Source organism: Nelumbo nucifera, chromosome 4 (assembly GCF_055504915.1).
Source record: "Nelumbo nucifera cultivar China Antique chromosome 4, China Antique-T2T, whole genome shotgun sequence".
Lineage (NCBI taxonomy): Eukaryota > Viridiplantae > Streptophyta > Magnoliopsida > Proteales > Nelumbonaceae > Nelumbo > Nelumbo nucifera.
The window spans coordinates 31,691,334-31,715,722 of record NC_142652.1 but is presented as its reverse complement, the minus strand read 5'-3'; the positions used below and the strand labels follow the sequence as shown (position 1 = coordinate 31,715,722).

General features: G+C 37.9%; 1 protein-coding gene across 2 annotated transcripts in view; it reads right to left on the bottom strand.

The window, feature by feature from the left end:
• Positions 1–24,389, bottom strand: part of DEG7 (DegP protease 7) — an 83,464-nt gene that overhangs the window by 4,392 nt on the left and 54,683 nt on the right. The window contains exons 15-21 of one of the 2 annotated variants that reach the window (XM_010276349.3): positions 18,813–18,978; positions 15,403–15,912; positions 5,484–5,666; positions 5,309–5,414; positions 3,452–3,622; positions 3,256–3,335; positions 724–774 (exon numbers count right to left, since the gene is read on the bottom strand). In XM_010276349.3, coding sequence (XP_010274651.1) covers positions 724–774; positions 3,256–3,335; positions 3,452–3,622; positions 5,309–5,414; positions 5,484–5,666; positions 15,403–15,912; positions 18,813–18,978 — 1,267 coding nt within the window. The remainder of the gene's footprint in view (positions 1–723; positions 775–3,255; positions 3,336–3,451; positions 3,623–5,308; positions 5,415–5,483; positions 5,667–15,402; positions 15,913–18,812; positions 18,979–24,389) is intronic. The other variant, XM_088902582.1, reaches the window with a different exon arrangement.

Below are 24,389 nucleotides of genomic sequence, written 5' to 3'. Positions count from 1 at the left end.
AACAAGTGTTTAAGGACCATGAAGTGCATAAAAATGTTCCCTGGAAAAGGGGTTCACCTTCGCCATTTATGTCTACATTGTTTTCATGTTGTAAGCATGTGGCATGTGCTATACATCTTTAGTTATAAACACATTATAGGTATTACTGTAGTTACTATACTATTTGATCTAGAATTGTTAGACAAAATGTACTCTTTTACTTTATTAAGAGAAGGGTTTTGGGGGAAGTGACAAAGAACAGAGAGAAGATAGATTTTCAAGGTTAGAGGAAGAGGATCCAATGAAGAGACAAGTCCTTTATTTTAATTGGTATACATAAATCAATTATTTAGTCCCCCATCTTTATATCCTTCTTTTCTTTCCCTTTTCTGTTCCACAAGAACGCCATGCATATAATTTTCCCTAAAACCCTTCGTACTATTCTTTTCTTATAGGCCTTCTCATTGTTCCTGCTTTTAAAGAACAGCATGTAATTCTGGTTCCCTTTTTTCCTTTTTTTGGTTATTTATATCTTCCAAATAAAACATTACAAAAGCATAAAACCGAGGTCTTTTTTTTCCATCTATTCCTCCTTCCAGTTCTTACTAATTTCCTTTGTTTCCTTTACTTTCTTCTGCCCCAACCTATAACAAGAAGAAAAAACAAAAGAATTTTTTAGAAAACAAAATTAGTAAAAAATTAAGATCAGGTAGCTTTCTAAAATGAAATGTCAAAGATTCATACCTTTAATTTCTTCCTTATTTCTTTGCTTCTTTCTTTCCTTCTTGCTTTCCTCTACTAATACAAAACAGAATTAAACATAATAGCTTCCTTTTATCAGTATGTTGGTTGAGAAGTTTATTGCTGTTTTTTAATCAACAAAGAAAATTTAAAATAATGAATAGTTTTTCATTCATTCATTCATTCTTTCTTTCTCCTAATCATCATTTTTTTGAAAAATTTCTTTCTCCTAATCATCATTGTACTTTCTTATTTATTCCCTTTTCTTTTCATCAACAAATATTTATTGGTTGCTTAGTTGTTGGATATTTAGTACATACCAATGTTAGCCTCATTATCTTCTTTGCTATAATTTAGTAATTTGGCTAAATGCATTTACTTATTAGTAAAGAATAAATAATTAATAAAATTGGCCATCAAATCATGGACTCCATAATTGGAAGACAATGGGTTATACCAAGGGACATTGCTTGCATAATTGAGAGTTGAGACATAGCCAATGAGAAGCTTTAGCAAGCATGGAAAGTAGGAAATATCTTCTGGAACTTGATACCTTTTTCTATGCAACAGAATTTTTTGGGAATAAGTGTTGTCTACCATCGTCTATGTTACATGGACACTGGTGCAAGTATCAGAATCTAACATGGATATGGGGTGTTGGACTTGACAAGCCCAAAAAATAAGGTTTGGGGATTCAGCATCAATACTTTAGTTTTAAGTTACATTTTTTAAGGATTTTTGTCTTTCATGTAATATATAAATTAATGATGGGATAATTGTTGAAAAAGGAAAAAAACATAGATGTATAAGTTAGTGCAAACCATCCATGTCTAGATTTTACCCCAAGATTTTGTACTATGGGTAAAGACTTTGGACTGCTTCCAGAATTTTTTAATCAATGATATTACAAGAGCTTGGACTGAAGTAGCATGATCCTTGAGGGATAAGGAGAGAATCAAAATGGAATGGAAACCCCCAGAAGGTATAGGTGTAATCAGAAATTCTGAGAGAAGAATCTTGGCCTTCCTCAGGGCCACTTGGCATCACAAATTCTGTGAAGGCTGAATTGATGGCTTTGTTACAAGGACTGAGGTTAGCTAAGCAACTGGGCCTTAGACAGCTAGAGGTGGAAGGGAAGTGGAACCTCAAACATGTTCTCAGGGAAGTGGAAGGGATTGCAAAAGATATAGGTGCTGAAATCAAGTGGGTGAGAAGGACTGCAAATGGGCTAGCTGATTCCCTTGCTAAGCAAGGGGCAACAAGGCAACATCTTTTTTGGGCTTCATTGTAATCTCCTTCAGTTCTTTGGGTTGACATATTGGTCATCAAGTTGTAATCACATATATAATTAAATTAATAAAATTATCTTTTTCTGATAAAAAAAGAATCCCTTCAACTGTATGCATACATGTCTGACATGGGTATGCAATAACCACTTTGAAGTGTCTTGTAACATAGCTCATTGGCAAGGTGGAATGTATAACATATTCTTGATCATGAATCCTAGCTAAATTTATAGACTTTCTCCCATATTTTGTAATCATTGGGAAAACATCATTTTTTGTTCTCCTTAGAGGATTGAACGTAAAAAATGTACATAGCTTGAGAAGATTATACTTGTATATGGGATGATTCCATACTGCACGTGCCTTTATCTAGATGTACAGGAGATTTTCTGCTATCATTTTTCTATCAATAAAATACTAAGACACTTTCCTATAAAATAGTTCATTGGTTATTGAATTCCATTTTAAGTCCTGTTTGGTTCACTACTGGGACCTATTTAAATCCCGTTCTTGCTGATTTTGGGGGAAAATGAACTAAAACTATGTTTGGTGTACATATAAGTTTCAATTTTATTCAAGCTTGGGCATGGAATAAGTCCCATTTATTGCCCAAAGAGTAGAGAAATATTAAAGAAGCATTAATTGAAAATAATTCTGTAAGGGTGGCACATTGGATGAACTGAAGTCCATGGAATCTTTCTCCCCTTCTCCATTAATTATATCATCACAAATAAGTTTGTGTTGACAACATCCTTGAAAAGGACTCCTGCACTCATCCTTTGATTCCCCCAAGCTCAAATTCCATTAAGTTAAATTTTGACAGGTGTAGTTTGGGTAACCAAGGAAGACTTGGAATAGGGGAGTCTTTAGAAATATCAAACGAACCATCTTGGTTTTGTACTCAGAACCAATTGGGCATAGTTGTTTCACATAAGCCCAGTGCTCAATCACTCTGTCTCAGAAACTCTTTATATCTGTATTTATTTGTCTGTGTAGTTTCCAATCTCCAATATCCAAGTATAGGGCATGTTCAAGTATATAACTTAGAAGTATGATGATGTTAACTATTAGGAAAGCTTCAATTATTTAGTTGTTTATTTTCTCATGGTTTTCCATTTCTGTTATTTATTTATTAATTATAAAGTGCGTGGTCCTAAGGCTTATTCCACATGCATTGTGGATTAAGCCACAAATCGGTAACTGAAATGCCTCACCTCACACAACAGTGATTCAAGACATTGATGCAAACCTGAGTGGAAAAGCTTCCCCAAATAGCTTGAACTCTTCCATGTTCATCAGTTAGCACACCCGAAAATGTACTGCCAAAATCTGAACAAAGACGAATATGATCTTGCCAACATTATTAAATACAAGTTCCATGCAACAGAACCAGAAATTCAATTTACACAATTAGTATCTACTTTGGGTAATGTAATTCTGATTACCAGTATCAAGTTCAATCACTTCCATATTTGTTGCTCTGTACCGTGGGCAATCAGCTGAGCCAATGTTCAAAGCAGCACAAGGATTGGTCACAATGGATTTCCTAGATGTTGCCTGCATGCTTCTACTTAACCCCACAAGATAGACTGAATCTCCTCGACGCAAAGTAGGCTCTGGCATAGTAAATGAAAACATGTAACTAGAACATTTTAAAAAATACGACGGTCTCTGTATATCAGAAAAGAGAGAAGAAACATGCTATGGATTTTAGCATTAGGCAAGAACAAAACTTATTACACAATTTTTTCAAAATAGAAATTCCTGCATTTGCATTAGGAGGATATCATAATACTAGAAATAGTATTAGTATTTAGTAACAACAGTAGTGGTAACAATAACTGTAACATAAATAAAAATAACAATATGGAAAAGTTAAAACCAGTATGTGCAACACTAAAATCATAAAAGCCTTGTGCACAAAAAGAACTTGCTTTTCTCAGAGGTTGCATAAACGGTTCCACAAAGATGGTTTCACCATAGGTGACTGTTATTGCAAGGATTCCATAGAAGCAACAAAGAAGTGTTTAGGATGTGTTTTCGAATAACTATCCCCCCACCCCACTCCACAGCCCACAAAAGGATTCGTCATTAGGAGGGAAAAAAACTATTTACAATTACAAAAATGCCCTCGAGGCAATATACTAAACATATCATGGTACAACAGTCCTATCCTATTATGATAGAACAATAGAAAATGAAATAAGAATAACGCCATTATGTAAAAATTTGTCCACAGATAGGACCAGACTGGATCGAGTGCCTCTAACAACTTTACATTTAGTATGATAATAACAAATTAAAAAAAATACATATAATCAACCAACCAACTAAACGGAAAAAGACCTTAGCAATTTATAATGCATGAGATGGGGGATAGTTCACAGATAGTTTGATTTAGGTAGCAATTATTAAAAATCCATCATTTTCAAATGTATATCTGTGGATAAGAAATAAGATGCTAGGAAGAAGTTCATATTTCAAATAACTCCAGGGGCTAAGATTGGGGAAATCTCTAAATTATTGAGACATTATAGTGGAAGGGGACTCATGGACAGTAATTGGATGGCTCAAAACTAACAGTCCAAGCACATGGCATGATAGGGACATATTGAGAGAAGGAGACCACTGGCTAGGAGTTAAGGACCACATTCACATGGACCAGATAATCAGATAACAATTTGGTAGATTATGGTTGACTGATTGTAAAACCATAATCAGATTACCACTGTCTAGGAGTTAAGGACCACATTAACATGGACCAGATAATCAGATAACAATTTGGTAGATTATGGTTACAGATAGGGAATCAGCTGTGTTTGGGGGATTATCAACCTGAGAGATTATGGTTGACTGGTTATAAAAGAGATACCAAAGGGTCAGGTAACAAGTGCTAGAATAAAGCCTGTCAGGTGCAAGGCACATTTATGCCTCATACATGACTGTTTTTCTTTTTATACAACTTAATATAACTCTTATGATTAACAACAAAAAATTTCTCGTCAAGATAGGGAAATGTACTACAAGCAATTGAAGGAGTGCTAATAATCAGATCATGTTTCTAATATGATCAACTTACCAACCAAAAACATTTCCCTAGCTGCCAAGTCAAGCATGCCAAAACATGGTTGGAGAAATTCTAATATATTAGTTGTGTATCACTTGACATCTCAGAGCTTTCTGCTCAAATCTGACAAACAATAAGTTTGACAGACAAGCTCATACCAAATTAAAAACATACCAACTCCAGTCTGAGAGACAAGAAGGGGAAACCAAACAGTCCTGTCAAGGATAAAACTTACCAGGAAGAAGTTCAGCAGCACGAACAACTGAGGCACCAGCAACTCCCAAAGCAGAGGGATCATATGCAACAAGAGCATAATTGTGTACAGGGTGGAGGAAAACTACCTGCAGTTTCAAATGGGTCATGTGGATATATTTATCTTAAATAACAACCAAATTGTCTCAGCAATGTACCTCCCCAGGAATTTCCACTGGAAATGCAGCAAAAGAAAGCATCACATCAGAAACAGATATGGCAACTGTATTCCTGTCAACTGCAACCAATCCCATGCTTTGAGAATGGTATACAATAACACCAGTCCCAAAGAAATGTTGTGAGTGCACTCCATCAAGCATACATGATGGAGGAACATGAACCTGCAAGCCAGGCCATCAACTTAATAAGTTACAAGCCTAACAATATCATCATAAACAAGAAAACCACAGACTTCAACATTATGATGACCTGCCAACTCTGAGAACATAGTAATGCATTAAAGTGAAGACTTGAATATCCCTTTGCAATGGGTTGTCAATATAATGTTAATGTGCAAGTCTAATAATTGCTTATATATTTATAATCAGCCCATAGTACTTACAGACACCAGAGGCATTGTATTTCCTTTTGTAATAATTACAAGATAAGGCATCTAATTTTTTACTCCTACATGTAAATGAAAAAGATGAGATAGATAAAGCAGAAAATAAAATAAAAAAGTTCAAGAAGAGATAAGCAATGCCTCAAGAACAACAAAAAGTTAAACTATCTTCTTTCAAAAGTAACATAATATGAAAAGTCACTAAAACATTAATATCCACTACTATGCAATACATACCCCCCACCAAACCACACTCACACAGATAACATGATTTTTCCAATTTACAATATCCAGAACCATGTATTCAAGTATCTTTTCAAAAAAGTTCTTTATAGTATACCACCCTCTACAACCAAAATAGCAGTCTTCCAGGGAAAGCATCAAAACCTCTAGGATATATGGAACAGTAAAAACAGTAAAAAATGAAGCACTTATATATATATATATATATATGAGCACGGAGAGAGTAATGATGAAAGCTGAGTGGTGACAGGCTGACTGCTGCATGATGACCAGGGGTTGTAGAAATACAAGCAAAAAGTTACGGAATTAGGTGGCTGATTAGGAACCTAGAGGTTACATTTAAATGGGTTCCTAGATCGGCTATGGGTTGGCTGATGTGCTAGCAAGAGGTAACAGGGATCAGTCATTTTGGGGATAATTGTTTTTTTTTTTTTTTGATCAATAACACTTTCATTAACTCATCAAAAGAAGATTTACAATAGGAAGACAAACACGCTTATCTTCCAAGAGCAACAAAGAACCTCAAGAAAAGAAAAAAAGAAAAAAAACACACTATAGTTATAGCTTAGCCCAAAAAAGTGAATCCCTTTCTGCCCCTTGTTTAGCTAAACCGTCAACTAGGAAATTAGCCGATCTTTTAACCCAAAGTATCTTAACTTCCCATCTCCCTCACCAGCCATTTGAATTTCCTCCTCTCATTATTGTACTTCCATAAGCCATTGTGATCTTTAATCAGCCACCCTATCACCACCTCTGAATCCCCTTCAATTAAGAGTTTCCTGATGTTCAACTCCTTAACTTTTTGTACTCCTTCCATAACTGCAAAGATCTCAGCTCTAAGGGAGTCACCCACTTCAATTGGGCCTGAGAACATAGCAGAAATGACCCCATTTTCATCCCTAAAAACACCCCCAATCCCCGATTGTCCCGGATTTCCCCTGCTACACCCATCAAAGTTTAGTTTCACGAATCCACTAGGTGGAGGGGTCCAAGCCACCCTCATTATTGACTTAGTCTGTGTGCAATTTGCAATTTCACCTCACTTCCTCAACATGTCATCCACAGTGTAATTTGTGAAAAGCTCCAAAGATTTCAGCCACTGTACCACCCTAATATGAATGATAGCCCTCAGATCTGCTGCTCCTCTCTGAGCTTCTGAGAATATCCTAGAGTTTCTTTCTTCCCAAAGTGTCCAACATACTGCAGCCCTTAGTCCTCTCCACATTGTCCTTCCCCTTTTTATCCGCCACCTAAAAAGAGAAGGGGAAAAAAGGCCTTGCAAGTCTGATGGGGTATTCCAACTACATCCAAATAGGGACAAAGCCCATTCCCAAATTGACCTTGCAAAATGACAAGACACCAGTAGGTGAAAACTAGTCTCCCCATCCGCTTTACAAAGAACACACCACTGAGGTGACAAACAAGTATTGGATCTCTTCTTTTGGAGTAGATCACCAGTGTTGATTCTTTCCAGATAGGCTTCCCAACAAAAACTACCAACCCTAGGAGGTATTGCTCTGCACCAAACCTCATCAACAGGAAAAGGAGGGAAGGTAGGATTGGTGGACTGACTTAAGACTTTGAAGAAAGAAGCACAAGAAAAAATGCCATTGGGAGAAGGTGTCCAAATTCTAGAATCCGCCCTAGTGGGGTCTAAGACAACGTTATCAAGAATTGCAATAAGGCTCAAAATATTGTCATAGTCTGAGTCCCTCAAATCCCTTCTTAGACCCAAGTTCCACCCAATCCCAGAAGTGGAAGAGGACGGGGTGGTAAAAGACGAGATTGGCTCATTTTTTAGATCAGAAAGAGCAAACAAAGAAGGAAACTGATCCTTTAGAGGGGCACTCCCCACCCAGGTTTGTTCCTAGAATTTTATGGAGTTACCGGAATTCAAATCATACCTGATATTAGGGGAGAAAACTGGTAGCAGGTCATGAATGGCTTTCCAAGGAGAAAACTTATGCTCCAGTCCATGAATACTTGCCACTATTCTAGACCATAGCTTCTCCTTCTCCAAGGGGAATCTCCACAACCACTTTCTCAATAGAGTCATATTCCTTCTCCTAATATTCCCAAGCCCCAAACCACCACATGTCTTACTCCTACAAACTATCTCCCAGCTAACTCTATGATCCCTCTTTTCCTCTCCCGGTTCCCACAGGAAATCTCTCATTAACTTCTCCAATCTATTAGCAACCTTCACTGGGATTTTAAACATCGATAGAAAAAAGATAGGTAAATTAGCAAGCGTGGCCTTAATAAGAGTACTTTTAAGTGTAGGCAGGAATCTCTAGCCTACTGCTTGAATGCTTGTCAATCTTTGTACATATTTGGTTTTTAATTAAAGAAATTTTGTAACAGATCAAAAAATGGAAATCATAAGGTGGTTAAGAGAAGACTGCCTAGTTCCATGGAGTACGAACTAATTGTTTTTGGGGACTGTTGATAACAAACGAGAGGGATAAATGATGTAGGGGATGTTGGGTTATGCTAGTATAAATAGTTTCGTATATACTTTGTATTTTTTTCTTTTCTTTTTTGTTAGAGTTTGTGTATATTTTATAATCTTTTAACTGATTTATTGGCCCCATGGGGCTACACAATGAGGGGTGGCCCATCCCCCAACCGCATAACCCCCAACCCTGGTGCAAGCAGGATAGATCCCAAGTCTCTGCTACAACCATCCGTAGACCTTACCAACTAGCCAGTTGGCACCTTGCATATACTTTGCACTCTTTTCACATCAAATAAAATTTGTTTTACTTAATAATCCGAACAAGAAAAGAATGGTGAGAAGAGGAATTTTATGAAGTGACATCTCGTTGACCTTTGAATGGGTTCCTAGAAAGGTTGCTATTTATTTTGGAGGGATAGAAGTGATGGTTATGGGTTATATGGGGAAAGGTTGCTATTCATTTTCATGTTGTTCTTTCTCTCTTATATCTGCTGTAAGAGAAGAAAAGGGTATTGTAGTCATTTCAGCCTTAGTAGAATGTTAATACAACCTGGGTCGACAGTAAGGAGAAGAGAACAGATTTCTCCTTTCTTGTTTTCCCTCTTTTCTTCTCTTATTCTTCTCTTTTCCTTCCCTTTCTCTTCCTATCTTCTTCTCTTTCTTCTATCCTTTTCTTCGCTTTTTCATTACTTTATTAAAGTTGGAACATGGCATCAAAGCCTTGAGGTCGACTGTACTGTTCGCGGCACTGTTCACGTCCCAACTTTTTGTGCCCTAGGAATAGAGAATATTCTCTATTCTTTGTTGGAAAGGAAAAGGACTTAAGAGGACTGATCGCCCACTTAGAAAAGAGGCTTTAATGCCTCAAGTTGCGGTGTTGTGTGAGTTGGTGGTGTTTTTCTAAAAGCCCTCTATTCGGAAGTTCGAAGAGGGCAGCTTTGTGATGTTTTGAGTTGTGAGGTAGGTGCTCCTCATTGTGGTGATTTTGTAGTGGTTTGTGTTGTGGTGATACCTTGTGGTAAGTATGCAATCTTTCCCAAGTGTTTCTAAAGTAGAGGGCTGATGATTCTTGGTCTTTTTCCTAAAGAAAAAGGTGTGTTACAGTAGTTGTATACTAGCTGTTTGACAGTTTGCCTAGGTGACAAATCAGTGATCTCCTCTCACTCATGGCTTCATCAAATGGTAGCACTAAACCTACAGTAGTTGTGCAATTGGATTTCATGACTTCTCAATTAACTACGGTGAAACTCAATGGTACTAATTATATCCCATGGGCCAAGTCGGTTGAGGTACCTCTCATTGCAAGAGACAAGTTGAAGTACATTAAGGAGGGTCCATTGAAAAGTGAATTAGAAGGGTACAATGAATGGGTACAAGAGAATTCCTAAATTATGACATCACTTTGGAATAGTATGGAAAATCACATTATTGTAAACCTTATGTTTCTAGACACAGCCAAGGAGATTTAGGACCATGCCAAGCAATTGTACTCTGGACAAGACAATGTTACAAGAATTTACCAGTTGTACCAAGACAATTTTTCTCTTTAACAAGGAGATAAAAGTGTTGAAGAATACTATGCTTCTTTAAAATGTGCGGCCTAAATCTTAGGGAGTAGTGATCTTCCATCCTTGTCTGAGGTTTTCTCTCGCATAAGGAGAGCCTCAAATCCACAGTGATCATCCCCCACCTTCAGAGAGATCAGCCATGGTGGTTTCCAGAGGAGGTTTTCCTAGTAAGACATATGCGTAGTAGAGGTGGAGGAAATGTGAGGGGTTTTGTTTGTGGGATTAGAGGTGCACAAGGAGGGCGTAGAGAGTTTGGTGGTGCAAGGGGTGGTAGTGGTCGTAGTGGCAGTGACCGTGGTTCAGCCTGTGAGTGCTCACATTGTGGACGGGAAGGTCACACAGTCAACTTTCGTTATGACCTTCATGGCCCTCCATCCTCCTGGACTAACCAAGCAATGGTGGAAGGTGATTTTGGGAGTCTTAGTGTGACTGAAGATGCTCCTACTTCCAATGTTGGTAAGGATAAAGACACAATTTCTATCTCACGTAAGGAATAGGAAAAGCTTCGCCAATCTGCCTCTTCTAGTTCTGCCACTGCTACACTTGTGAAGTCAAGTACTGCTTGTCTTGCTTCTAGTTCTTCACCTTCACCTTGGGTAATTGATTTTGAAGTGTCAAACCACATGACTGGCTCCTCAGATATGTTTGTATCCTTGTCACCACCTTCTACCTCTCAAACCGTTACCTTAGCTGATGGTTCTTCTTCTGCTATTACTGGTACCGGTAATGTCTCTCTTGGTTTTGGCCTTAGTTTACACTCGATTTTTTATGTTCCTAAGTTTCCCTTTAGTCTCTTCTCTGTAAGCAAGCTTGCTCACACCCATCATTGTTTAGTAACATTTTATCCTTCATATTGTGTCTTTTAGAATCTCAAGAAGGGGAAGATGATTGGTGGTGGTCATGAAGTTAGAGGACTATACTACTTGGATGACCATGGTCCTCAGAAGGCTCTTCATTCCTCTCTTACACCACATCAATGGCATTGTCGTCTTGGTCATCCTTCTCTGCGTGTTTTGAAAAAGCAAGTCCCAACCTTGGAGTCTGTAATTCAGCTAGATTGTGAGTTATGTTAGTTGAGTAAACATCATAGAGTGTCTTTTGTTCTTAGGGATGATAAGAGAGTTCTGAGTCCTTTTGCTTTAGTCCACTTAGATGTTTGGGATCCTAGTTGTGTGTCACCTTATAATAGATTCAGATATTTTGTAACATCTATTGATGACTATTCAAGAATGACATGGATTTACTTAATGAAGGATCGTTCAGAATTGTTCTCTATTTTTCTATCTTTTCATGCTAAGATAAGGAATCAATTTGGTGTGTGCACTAAAGCGTTTCGTTCAAATAATGCCAAGGAATACTTTCATAATAATTTTTAGTCTTATTTTGACTCTCATGGTATTATACATCAGTCCTCATGTTCATACACTCCTCAACAAAATGGTGTGGCTGAGAGAAAAAAATCGCCATGTGATTGAAACTATTCAGGCCTTGTTGATTCAAATGTCAGTTCCTAAAATCTATTGGAGTGATGCAGTTCTCACCTCTTGTTTTCTCATAAACCGTATGCCTTCTTCAGTCCTAGATGGCGAGTCACCTTTCTCTATCTTGTTTCCTTCCACCTCACATTTCTCTCTTCCTCTTTGTGTGTTTTGTTGTATGTGTTTTGTTCACAAATTGGGTGTAGGCCATGATAAACTTGACTCCAGAGCTATTAGATGTGTTTTTCTTGGTTACTCTCGTACTTGAAAAGGTTATAAATGCTATGATCCTATTTTATGGAAAGCTTTTGTTGCTCCGAATGTTACCTTCTTTGAGAGTTTACCCTATTTCTCTAGACGTGAACCTTCTCCTTCTATTCCTCTTCCCTTAGAATTTGGTGATGTCTTTATTCCCTTGCCTACTATGGAGGAGCCTATTCAATCATCTACTCACAGAGTGTACTTTAGACGTGATAGACAACCAGAATTGTCGCCAGTAGTTGATCCAACTCCTTTGATCTTCCTATTGCCCTTCTTAAAGGTAAGCATACTTGCACAGATCACCCCCTTTCTCGGTATGTCTCCTTTGCTCACTTGTCTCCTTCACATCAACGTTTCATTTCCCTTCTATCCTTTGTTTCTCTACCGTGTTCTCTACAGGAAGCCCTCTCATCTCCTAACTGGAAGAAGGCGATGGATGAGAATTTCATGCTCTTTAGTTCAATAATACTTAGGATCTCACTTCCTTACCACCTGGGAAGCAGGCCGTTGGTTGTCGATGGGTATATACAATTAAACACCGTCAAGATGGCAATATTGAGTGGTTTAAAGCTCGACTTGTTGCAAAGGGGTAAACTTAGACCTATGGTGTGGACTATTCAAAAACCTTCTCTCTTGTGGCTAAAATAGGTTTTGTACGAGTGCTCATTTCTTTAGTTGCCTCCCTTGCTTGGCCCCTATTTCAGCTTGATGTCAAAAAGGTGTTTCTCCATGGTGATCTTCAAGAGGAGGTATATATGGAGCATCTCCTGGGTATATTGCTCAGGGGGAGTCAGGAAAGGTGTGTCGATTGAAGAAGGCTATCTATGGGCTGAAGTAATCACAGTCGGCATGGTTCGGTCATTTTAGTAGTGTGGTGCAAGATTTTGGCTTGAAACAATGTAGTGTTGATCACTTTGTGTTTAGTAGAGACTCATCATCTGGGAAGATCATTCTAGCAATGTATGTTGATGATATTGTTCTCACTAACAATGATACATGCAGAATCCAACAACACTTTCAAACTAAAGATCTAGGAACCTTGAAGTACTTTCTTGGAATTGAGGTAGCTCGATCGAAGTGGGGAATCTCTCTGTCACAAAGAAAGTATGTTTTAGATATGTTGGATGAAACTGGGTTGTTAGGATCCAAGCCAGTTCAAACTCCCATGGATCCCAATGTGAAGATGACTAATAGTCAAGGGGAGCCATTAGAAGACCCTACAAAGTATTGAAGACTAGTAGGCAAGTTGATCTATCTTACCATCACTAGGCTTGACATTTCCTTTAGTGTTGGAGTCCTCAATCAATTCATGCAGAATCCAACAATTGATCATTGGGATGGTGTTATGAGGGTGCTGAAGTATCTAAAGGGTGCTCATGGTCGAGGGCGTTTGTATAAGAAAGGGGGAGATATGTCTCTGGTAGGGTACTCAGATGCAAATTGGGCAGGGTCTCTGATGGACAGGAAGTCTACTACAGGCTATTGTACTTTCTTGTGAGGAAATCTCATTACTTGGAAGAGCAAGAAGCAGAACGCAATTGCTAGGAGTAGCACTGAAGTTGAATATAGGGCAATAGCCCATGCTACCTGTGAGCTAGTTTGGTTGAAGGATCTTCTTCGGGAGATGAATATCACAATTTGTCAACCCATTAAATTGTTTTGTGACAACCAAGTTGCAACACATATTGCCTCTAACCCAGCGTTTCATGAAAGGACTAAACACATTGAAGTTGATTGCCATTTCGTCAGAGAGAAAGTGACAAGTGGAGAGGTTGTTACACCTTATGTTAAATCTGAAGACCAAGTAGCTGATATTTTTACTAAAAGTGGGGGTCGCTCAAGGATGGACTATATACGTAACAAGCTGGAACTTTATGATATATATCCTCCAGCTTGAGGGGGAGTGTCAGAATTGTTAGAAGTAGTTAACAGGGGCAGTATTGTCATTTTCATGTTATTCTTTCTCTCTTATATCTGCTGTAAATTTTCTAAGGGTATTGTAGTCATTTCAGCCTTAGTAGAATGTTAATACAACCTGGGTCAACAGTAAGGAGAAGAGAACAGATTTCTCCTTTCTTGTCTTCCCTCTTTTCTTCTCCTATTCTTCTTTCCCTTTCCTTTCTCTTCCTATCTTCTTCTCTTTCTTTCTTCTATCCTTTTCTTCACTTTTTCCTTTATTGAAGTTGGAACAATTTCATAGTTAAACAACAAAAATTTTTAAGTAAAACTGTAGCAAAATTCAGGCACATCTCTAATATTTTCTATTAATCATATTAAAGAAAAATAACTGTGATGAACAAGACTTGTTTTTATTGATGATGGAAATGAAATACAAAATATAGAACCAACCCAAAAATCAAATTGTTTACTTCTTTGGTAGCAAATCAACAATTCAACCTTTTGGGTCAAATGCGTTAACAATCGATGTCATAAGCTCATAGATAAATTATAAGAATTGGAAAAGATAAAAACACAAAAAATTATAAAAAAACATAAATTTTATAGAAACCATTTGGGCACATCTCTAATATTTTATATTAATCAAGCCAAACAAAAATAAGTGTAATAAATAAGAATGTTTTTCTTGACGATGGAAATGAAATACAAAATTTAAAAGCAACCCCAAAAATGAAATTGTTTTACTGTTTGGTGGCACAAGTGCATAATAAAATATTAAAATATTAAAATATTAAAATACTATGAAAAAATACTGAAATTTGGTAGAAAACATTTGGGCACATCTTTAATATTATAACATATATTCATCATATTAAACAAAAATGTGTAATAAAAAAGAATTATTTTTATACACAGAAATACAAAAATATGAAAAAATTGGACACGTTATCACTATTGTTATCATTATTATCTAAAATTACCACGTGCAAAGATGTGCACATTCACTAGTATAATGAAAGGAAAGCTTGCATTGTTGCAAACAGGGAGACAAAGTAGAAGCCAGTGGGAAAATAGCAACAGGATTAGAGCTTCGGTTCTGGTTCAAAAATTCTCAAGCATCTTATCAATGGCTGGCAAGGACACTAGTGGGAGGACAACCACCAAGGCTGTGGTTGGAGCCTTGGAGGTGAGAAAAGAGAAACTTGTCTAGGGTTTTCAGTCTTACTTTCAAAAAATTTAACACAAAAAAGAAATAACCAGGTTAAGTTTCACACAGTGGGCTGATAGGCATGTTTGAAGGACAGATGTCACACACTAATTATGTGCACAGCTAGAGTTTCTAGAAAATATGCCTGCTAGATCCAGATTCACCAATAGATCCCTTCTGTATGATGACTTGACCCTTGTTAACATAAAAAAGCAAAAATCTTTCTACGACACATGCAACACATAGCTGAGTTAGAAACCTAAGACTTGAGCCAATAAACATACTTATATTCCAGAATAATAAATAGCATAATATCATTTAACAACACCTATTTGAGAGAAATATTACCAGATGATGAGGTAACAATGCAAAACGTAATTCTGAAGATAATGATCCCCTACCTCAAACATTACAAGAGTGGGTTCTATTACTTGCTCAGCAACTGAAGCATTAGCAGCTGATGTTCCTAGATCCTCACTAAAGCCTGTATTTTCCAAGCTTCTTTCCTCCTTGGACTTTTCTTCTCCAAGTTTATGTATTGAACAGTCAGATATGATTATGCCATTAGCAGATGAATCCTCTTCCACTCTTCGTTTTTTTGTTTTAACAGAAAGTTCTTCCTGAAAATGTGGCTCCTCTGTAGCATGGCCATAATTAGTTTCCATGCTAGTACAGCCATCTGCCCACTCTTTATTGTTACCTTGATTTACATGTTCTATAATACCAACTTCATTGGTAGTTGATTCAGCTGTTTCGAATGCCAAGTCATTTGTTCCACCATTGACACTTGAAAGTAGTAGCGATCCAGGAGGCAATGCAGCTTTTGCTGTCCATAAACCAGGACTGTCTTCACGAGTATAAATTTGAGGGGGCGCATACCATTCATGGCAGTCAACTGTCACCAGGACAGACTGCAGTAGCAGTACAAAAGCATCAGATATGTTCCATGGTAATTATGTCATGTAATGTAAACATCAAAATAGATCATATACATGTACATGCAATACATGTACCTACAGAAGCGGGGGGAGCCATCAAAATAACATATAGAACGCCTAAGTGACAGTTACATAAAACAAAGTGTAATAACTGGTTTGCCACAACATCCTGGATGTTAGACATCTTGACATCAACACGATTCCTTACAATTCCTTATGTAACACAAATTGGGAATTCACACATTACTTATCTCCTGCGTTATGCATCTGAGTGTGGAGTCACTTCCTATCATTTTTGGGGTTATATGGTAGCTGCCTACAAGTTTGCAACCATTGCAAATTTATCAGAGCCAGCCTTCCTCTCCCAACCATCTTAACATCAAAGAGGGAAGACCATATGCAGTGATCCCACTGACGAGAAGAGAAGAGAGGAATGCTAGATAGCTTTTAGGAAAAGCAACCCCACAAATTTGTTTTCTTCTCTTTGATTAGTTTGAAGATAGAATGGCCCACTGGGTACAATGTAGAGAGAAGCTTGGGGCTTCCCTATTGATGACATTATCAGAAGGTGGACCATGTAGCACCCTCATATCTGATTGGGGGCAGATGGTTCAGATGACTTCACCCCCCTCTTCCCCAGGGAGTAGTTAAGTACAACTTCAATCTCTGCTATCTGCTGGCTTAGAATCTAGGGCCTTACAGAGTTGGAGTTCTTGATGGGGGTTATTTTTGTTGTATTTTCAGGTCCTATTGGTAATGAAATTCCATCTATGGTGATATTTTGGAATAAGGGATTAGTGAACATCTGCTTCATATGGGGGCAACTCTTTCACAGACATTTTTGGCTACTGAAGGAATGAGGGATGCCTTGGAGATTAGGTGCAGTTGTGTAGAATGCTCCTTTTTCATATATTTAGGATTTAGCATGTACTCTTCCACTATATAGTTTCTTGCCTTCTGTAATTTCCATTTATTCTTTCTTTTTACTTTCTTTGCTCAGTTTTTGTAAGGTCTGGATGCTCTGTGATAAGGAAGGAAAACCTGCTCTTCTCATGCATTGTATTCGCCTATTCTGCACTCTATAAAGCTTTCTGTTTTCAATAAAAAAGTCAAGACATGTTGTGAATTATAATATTGGGCCCATTATATCCATAATTATGTACTCTTGGAAAAAATTGGCCCAAAAAATTACCCTAACAGAGAAAGCAGTGAACCTTCAATATGCTCTTGTTAAATCATTACTTTTAAAAGCTAAAACCATAAAGGATGATACTTTTCATCACTTGAAGATTTTTCCATAAAATGCTTTTATAAACTGTAGAACTTCATAATCTTTGTATGACGAAGAATAACTTCTGCAACTTCATATGACCCAGATGTATCTTCGAGATTTCATTAATCATGAAAAAAAAAGAAAAAAACTGCACGTTATAAGGGAAAAGAGATATGAAAAAGAGCTGAATTTATACAAATGCTGACTGCTGACTGATGAGTGGAAGGTTTGGCTAATAGAATATTGGAAATCCTGGAGATTTGGCTAATAGAATCAACTTTGAAGAATCATGAAGGTGAGCTCTTGGTTCTCTATTCTTGATGCAGACAGTTTTCAGTAATTCTATGGCAAAATTATTAAGCTTAAATTATTATATTCTGACCATTGGTTTAGGATGGAATTATTACATTTTAAAGTTAAAAATTTCAGAAGAGACCCTCCAAATCTCAAGCTAAGAAGATTACAGGAAGTCTTTCTTCAAGGGAGATTATCGTTGCTGGATTTCTGGGATTGTCAACACTTGGTCAAAGTCAAAGTCAAATATTTGACCAATGGACCCCACATCTAGGCTCTTCCCAGCATAGATTGTAGTCAAGTTTCTTGTCAATTGGATCAGTGGTTAGTGATTTATAGTAGTTGTTTCAGTTGGGGAAATTTAAGGCATGTTTGGTCTTTATTATTTGTTTTGTCAAATTGAGGGCACTTTAGGGAATTAAATTGACAGTTTAATTGGTATTTTGCAGGGTTTTAGGAGACCATAAGACTCCTAAAAATGTTTACACCACTGTTCACATATTATTGTTCAAGTGTTTCTATTTTCAGCAATAAAATAATTGAACTTCTCCTACTGTTCTCTCTAGTTGGCTGCTACTGAGAACTGATTTCTCTGCTCTCAATCTACTTAGATTGATTGCTGTAAGAAATCTTCACTTCCCATTATTTATGTGCTAGCTCAAAATTATTATTTGCTCCTACCATTGGCAAGGGAAACTCAACCCATCTTCATTATCCCTACTAGGATTGAAGTTGGCTTGTCCTTTTGAGTTTGAAAATCAGAAATGTAAGGGGACTCTAAAGTTGTGATTGAGTGGACGAGGAGAAAACTCAGTCCTATTGTTGCATCTCACCAAATTATTATCCCCACTATGAGGACTGAGATTGGAAGGTTTTTTGGGGTTTGACAGGTTGAAAACTAAGGGGATCTCTAAAGTTGTGATTGGGTGGATAAGGGGACAACTCAGTCGGTCAGTCCCATTGCTGCATCTTCTTCCCATTAGGGAGCAATGGTCTTTGGCATCAAACATGAACACCTCTTAGATGGAAACAAAAGTCTGCTAACTCTAGCAGTTTCATTAGCTTTATTTATTTTGTGGGAGGGGGGTAGCTAGAGTGTTTGGTGTTGTATCAGTGGCTTATGTTGCCAAGTGCCAACTTGTGTAAGAGGCTGGTCCCAGCTTAGCTAAATTTGCATCTATTTTATCCAGTCTCTTTGCTTTCATTATTAAGGTCTCTTTATCTGTTATCCACAAAAAAAGGAAAGAAATTAAAGTGAATTTGGTAGCATTTAGAAAGGTAATAATGATGTATAAGCACCACGTACCTTGCTACGATGGCGATCCATGTAGCTTATATATTCCAAAGGCACCCGGGCACCCCTAGAAAGCTTAGAGAGAACTAATATAAAATCATCAAGTTGAGATATCTCTTCTCCTGCAAACTTCTTTATTATGGCATGTCGAGGAACTCCTGCTCTGGAGAGCATATATCTGCAATTTGTAGGTAATCCAATCCATTGGCTAATGAATACTTAAATTCATAGCAAAACTTTTCTTTATTGATTACATCCATTGAGCGCATTAACCAATAAAACAAACATAAATAGTGGTAGGTGGCCAGTTGGGCTAACCACTAGGAACCAAATATTATCCTAACATAAAATCCAAGATTGCATCCACTTTTGCACTCTAAACCATGTGGTAGACATATTGGATAACTAAGGCACATCTATGGTTCAATGCTCATAGCTACATATGTGTGGTAGAAATAACCAAAGAAAGAACCACATAAAAAGTGCAGCTGGTGTTCCTGGATCCAGCCATCCCAATACAATGTATGTAGGTGGGGCTTGTTCTGACCTTGGCCCAGCCAAACCTGAAAACACTTAGAAAAACTGAACATATAATCTAATATCTAACTGTGCTGACGAAGGATGTTGAAGATCAAAGATTTTTTACTACTTGAATAAATGAGAATCACAGGGAAATCAAGGAAATGAAGGTGACAATGGTTTTGTAAGTTGGAGCCTTGGAAGTGAGGTCATTGCTTGGTTTAAGGATTGTATAGATGATGCAGCTTCAGCTCATAGGAAGTTCATATGAAAAAGCTTGAAGACAGAATGTGGAAGAGAAATGAGAAGGGCTATTTCATTGCTCTCTAAAAGCATTTCGGCAACCGGAGAAAATAGCTAACATGTTTTCCTCAAAGACAAAGGAAGTAAAGGATGGAAGGAGGTCTTCAGGCTTTTTGCAAGAGTTTCTTGAACATATGAAGGAATGGGTAGTGGAGACTAGAGGTGCAAATGGATCGGACCATGATCCAATCCGATATCTGATCCTATTTTGTCAGATTCGGATATCCCCGATTGGTTTTTTGGATTAGATCAAATAATAGGATCCGATTTTGGGGTGCAAATGGATCGGATCATGATTCAATCCAATCTGATATCTGATCCTATTTTGTCATATTCAGATATCCCCTATCGGGTTTTTGGATTAGATCGAATAATAGGATCCGATTAAAAATCAGATCAAATTAGGATCACCCCATTCAATCCAATCATTTATATTCTATTTTTGTAATATTTTATATTATTTATGTTTCTATAAAAAACATGTATATATATGATGAAAATAGTTGAAAAAATACTTGTATTTTTTGTTTTGCTTTATATCAACTGTTATTTTTTCCTCTTAATAATTTAATAAAATTTTCAGAAATTAAATCAGATCGGATCAAATTCAGATATCTGACATTCTTAACGGACTTGGATTTGAATCGATCTTTGCGAGATCGGATCGGATCTACGATTTATATTATTGGATCAGATTCAGATATAACCCAATTCGAATCTGATCCGATCCATTTGAATCCCTGGTGGAGCCCAGAAAGAGGGTAGAAGATCAAATGAGAAGAACTGTCAAGGACGAAGTCCTACTGGAATTACTGACAGTGGCGAAATCCAAAGGGAGATGTACAATGGCTGTTAATACTGGGAAGATTGAGAGCAGAATCTGGTTATTGATATGCAAAAAGAAGCCTGATTGTTAGATCTTTGAGCACTACAAATACAGCTTTATTGGGGAAATGGCTGTGGCGCTATGGTAATGAGAGGGAAGCTTTGTGGAGGATGCTGATCCATGATAAATATGGGGATGCAGCATTAGGATGGGAAACTGCAGCTGTCCAAATTTCCTAGGCACTGGTGTTTGGAAGGGCATAATGAAGATTAAAGAAGCTTTCTCCCAATTCATCTCATTCAAACCAGGGCAGGGGGACCAGGTGAAATTTTGGCTTGACGTCTGGTGTGGCCCAAGACCTTTAAGTCTGCTTTGCCCCCAAATTTTCAATGCAGCTGTGGACAAGAATGCCTTGATTAGGGATTATATCAAAATCATAGGGGAGCAGGTCATTTGGGCAGATAAAACTTGGAAGGAATATACATGACTGGGATGAAGAAAAGCTGCTGGTTTTGCTGGGTGAGTTGCAACAATTTCCAATCCAGATGATTGACTGCTGAACCCTATTGGAAGTGGATTTGGAGAGTGGGTCTCCCATCTAAAATCACCTTTTTTTCTGTAGACAGTTATTCTAGACAGAATTCTAACTACAGATCATTTGATTTTGAGAGGTATGGCTGTAGATAACTGGTGTAGCTTATGCAGTCAACTGGAAGAGTTGGTCCATCATTTGCTTATCCACTGTACAGGAATCTACGGTATCTGGATACATTTTTTGAAGTGATGCACCTGGTATCTAGGCAAGGTGCATATCCTTAAATGTGCCTAGGCACGCCTGAGGGTGGTGATTTGTGGCAAAGTGATTTGACCAAGCAGGCGAGCACATTAAATGAAAGCATAGACACAAGGAATACAAGAGGACATATGAAGCAGGAGGTTTAGACCAGGCCAATCAGGTCAAACCGGCATGACAAGTTGGAGAGCATGACTACCTTAAAGGTCATATGGAGTGGACAAGGGGTGGGCTAGTGACTGATGAAAGCCCACTCTAAATTTTTAAGCCTGTCGAAGGGGGGCACATGACTCACTTAAGTGAGCACATGACTGGTGTTTGGCAAGCAACCAGATCTGATTATAGGGGTCAGATGGGAGAGTTAGAAGAGGACATTGAGGTTCTGAAAAAGAATGATGCAAGTAAAGAAGGAAAGGAAGGGATTGGGATCATGAATCTAGAGTCGTGATTGAAGATTTCAATCGTGACAACTGACAACTGACAAGGATAAGAAGCTATGATTTGAAGATTCGACTCCAGTGTTACAAGCTTCTTCCCATGGAAGACAAAGGGGAGTTGATAGGGGGAAAACTAGTTGAAGAAAAGAAGAGACACAGACGACAGTTGAAGAAGGGAATTTGGGCAAATCAACTAAGGAGACAAGTCTAGAGAGGGATCCAAGAGAATTAGACTACGTTCAAGAAACAGTACAGGAGGTTAATTTTGTTGAAAAAAGGGAGGTCTTTCAAGAAATATTTAGAATTTCATTTGGAGGGTGTAGGGCTTGGGAGGGTTGGGAAGGCAAAGAAAGAAGGAACTCAAAAAAGTTTAAAAGACATAGCTAGTTCTGAAGTATAGAACAGGAAGAGGAACTTTAGACCAGGCCTCCAATAGAAAAGGAGGATAAAAGAGTGGCAGATGAATTGTGTGTGGACACTGGGGTTTGTTCAAGTGAAGATGAATCTGATCAAGCAGATGAAATAAAGATGGATAAAACTCGCCTGATTAATAAACAATTGATTTGGAAAATGTGGTGGAAACAGATATTGAGGTCAGTAAGTTGTTGGGTTTGCTCGCCCTGGGAGGAGAGGAGGCTACTAGGAAAATTTTCAAATAGTTGGAAGAGAGATAGCCAATGAAAACAAATTAAGGAGATGAGGAATGTAGTATTAGCCTTCAAGTCAGAGAAATTATATACTCTAGACTAGCAGGTGAGAAGATTTGTCCAGATGAAGAAGAGGGTGAGACGGCTGCAAATGAAATGTTTGAGAAGAATGCAGTAAAAAGATTCAAAAGTTGGAAGGATCATCATACTCAGTGTTGAGAAAACGGGTAAATTCTACCCAGAACCGAGTGGAACCAACCTCGAACCGGCCTTGAACTGACCCTACCCAATCCATCACATGATAGGGTCTGATTCCAAATTCTTGGAACCGGCCCCCACCCAGGCCAGTTCCAAGGTCTAAGGGTTTACCCTACCCGAACAGACCCAATAACCTAGCCTTAGTTGGCCTTGATGGAACCTATCTTGTGGAACCGGCCTTGGAACCAAACTTTCCTTAAAACAAACTCCAAGGCCTTGGAACCGACCTTAGACCTGCTAAGGCCAGAACCGACCCTGAAACCAGCCCCAACAGGGTAGGTTCCAGGTTCTTCCATGGAACCAAACCGAACCGACCCATGCTCACCCCGTAGGAAGGTAAAATGGTCAAGAAGAACGGAAGTGGAGCAAAGTAGTTATGGAACAATCTGTGGGGGAAGCAGGCATTTTGGATTGAGTTGGTCCATCCTTTTTTTGGTTTGGGGAGATCCAAAGTTGCATTTGGGAGGATTCAAAGCAAGAAATGAAGAAAGGACATCAGATGCCAGACCTACAGAATGCATTGCCAGCCAAAAAAGAAGTGACTTTGACCAGTCAAACATTGATTGATTTGGCTGAAATTTAGTGGGAACAAATTACACTTATAGTGCTTTAGTAAGGCCTCTAGTTGGCTATTTTTTAGCTTTTGCAGGTTATGGTCAAAGTTAAAATGAATGGCTTGACCATTGGACCCCACTAGCTGTATCATTTTTTTATCAGCACCCCACCAGCTGTATCATCCACAATAGTAATAGTTTTTTGTGTCAAGTTTGGTCAATGTTGCTTTAGTAATTAGAGAGTTTAGTTTCAATTTACTACGAACATGCCATGATACCAGTTAATACTCAAGGTTATTCAATTAGTTAGTTTTAATATTATTCTAAAATAGTGACATTAGTTTTAATATTATCTTTGTATTTAGTTAGTTTCAGTAGAATTAAAAGAGTTATAAATTTGTCCTACTTTGAAATAGGAGGTTTTTTTGGACCATTTCTTGATTTGCATGTGTCACCTTTGCACAGAGTCCTGCTAAAATTTTCTATATAAATTCCAATTTTATCAGATATCTCCAAAGTTTATATTAAAATCTAAATACAAGTAGGAAATTGTTGCTTTTATATTTTATGGGTAGGTCTCATAAAGACAACATTCATTCTAGTTTTTCTGCCAAGACATGAATATCATTAGTGTCTTCTTTTCTCCATTTCTACTAAGCCAACAGTTATAGTAGAGATTATTCTTGCATCCTCTTTGACTTGAGACTAATTCATATCCTCCATTTTGCCAGTGAATCTTTCAACTTGAGACTGGTCATAGAAGGACCTTACCCAACGAGATGGGTCAAAAATATGGAATCGTGGTGAGAAGAGACCCAGAAGATCAGGTTGGGTTCTGGCAATGATGGAGGAAAGACGAATAGTCAAACAGAAGAGGAAGGGAATGAGGTTGTAGACGAGGGTATTTTAGGAAGCAAAAATATTTATGGTTCAGTTGGGGTCTTTACCTTGGGCTGCATAATGGACAGTGAAAGTAGAGTTCCAAAGAGAAATAAAAGTGGTGGAGCCCATGCGAACTTAAGTGGTGAGGCGAATCGGCTGGGACATGTGTAAGTAGAAAGAAAGGAGAGAAATGGGGAGATGAAAGAAAAGGAAAAAGTTGAATTTCAGAAGACAGAGAGATGACACGGGCAGGAAAAGAAGGCGAAGGTTCGATTGTGGACCAAGCTTTGAAGACAATCATCAATAATGCTGGAGAGTTCTCTACGAAGCATCATTTCAAATTAAGGGTTTCGAACAAGAGAAAGTTCAA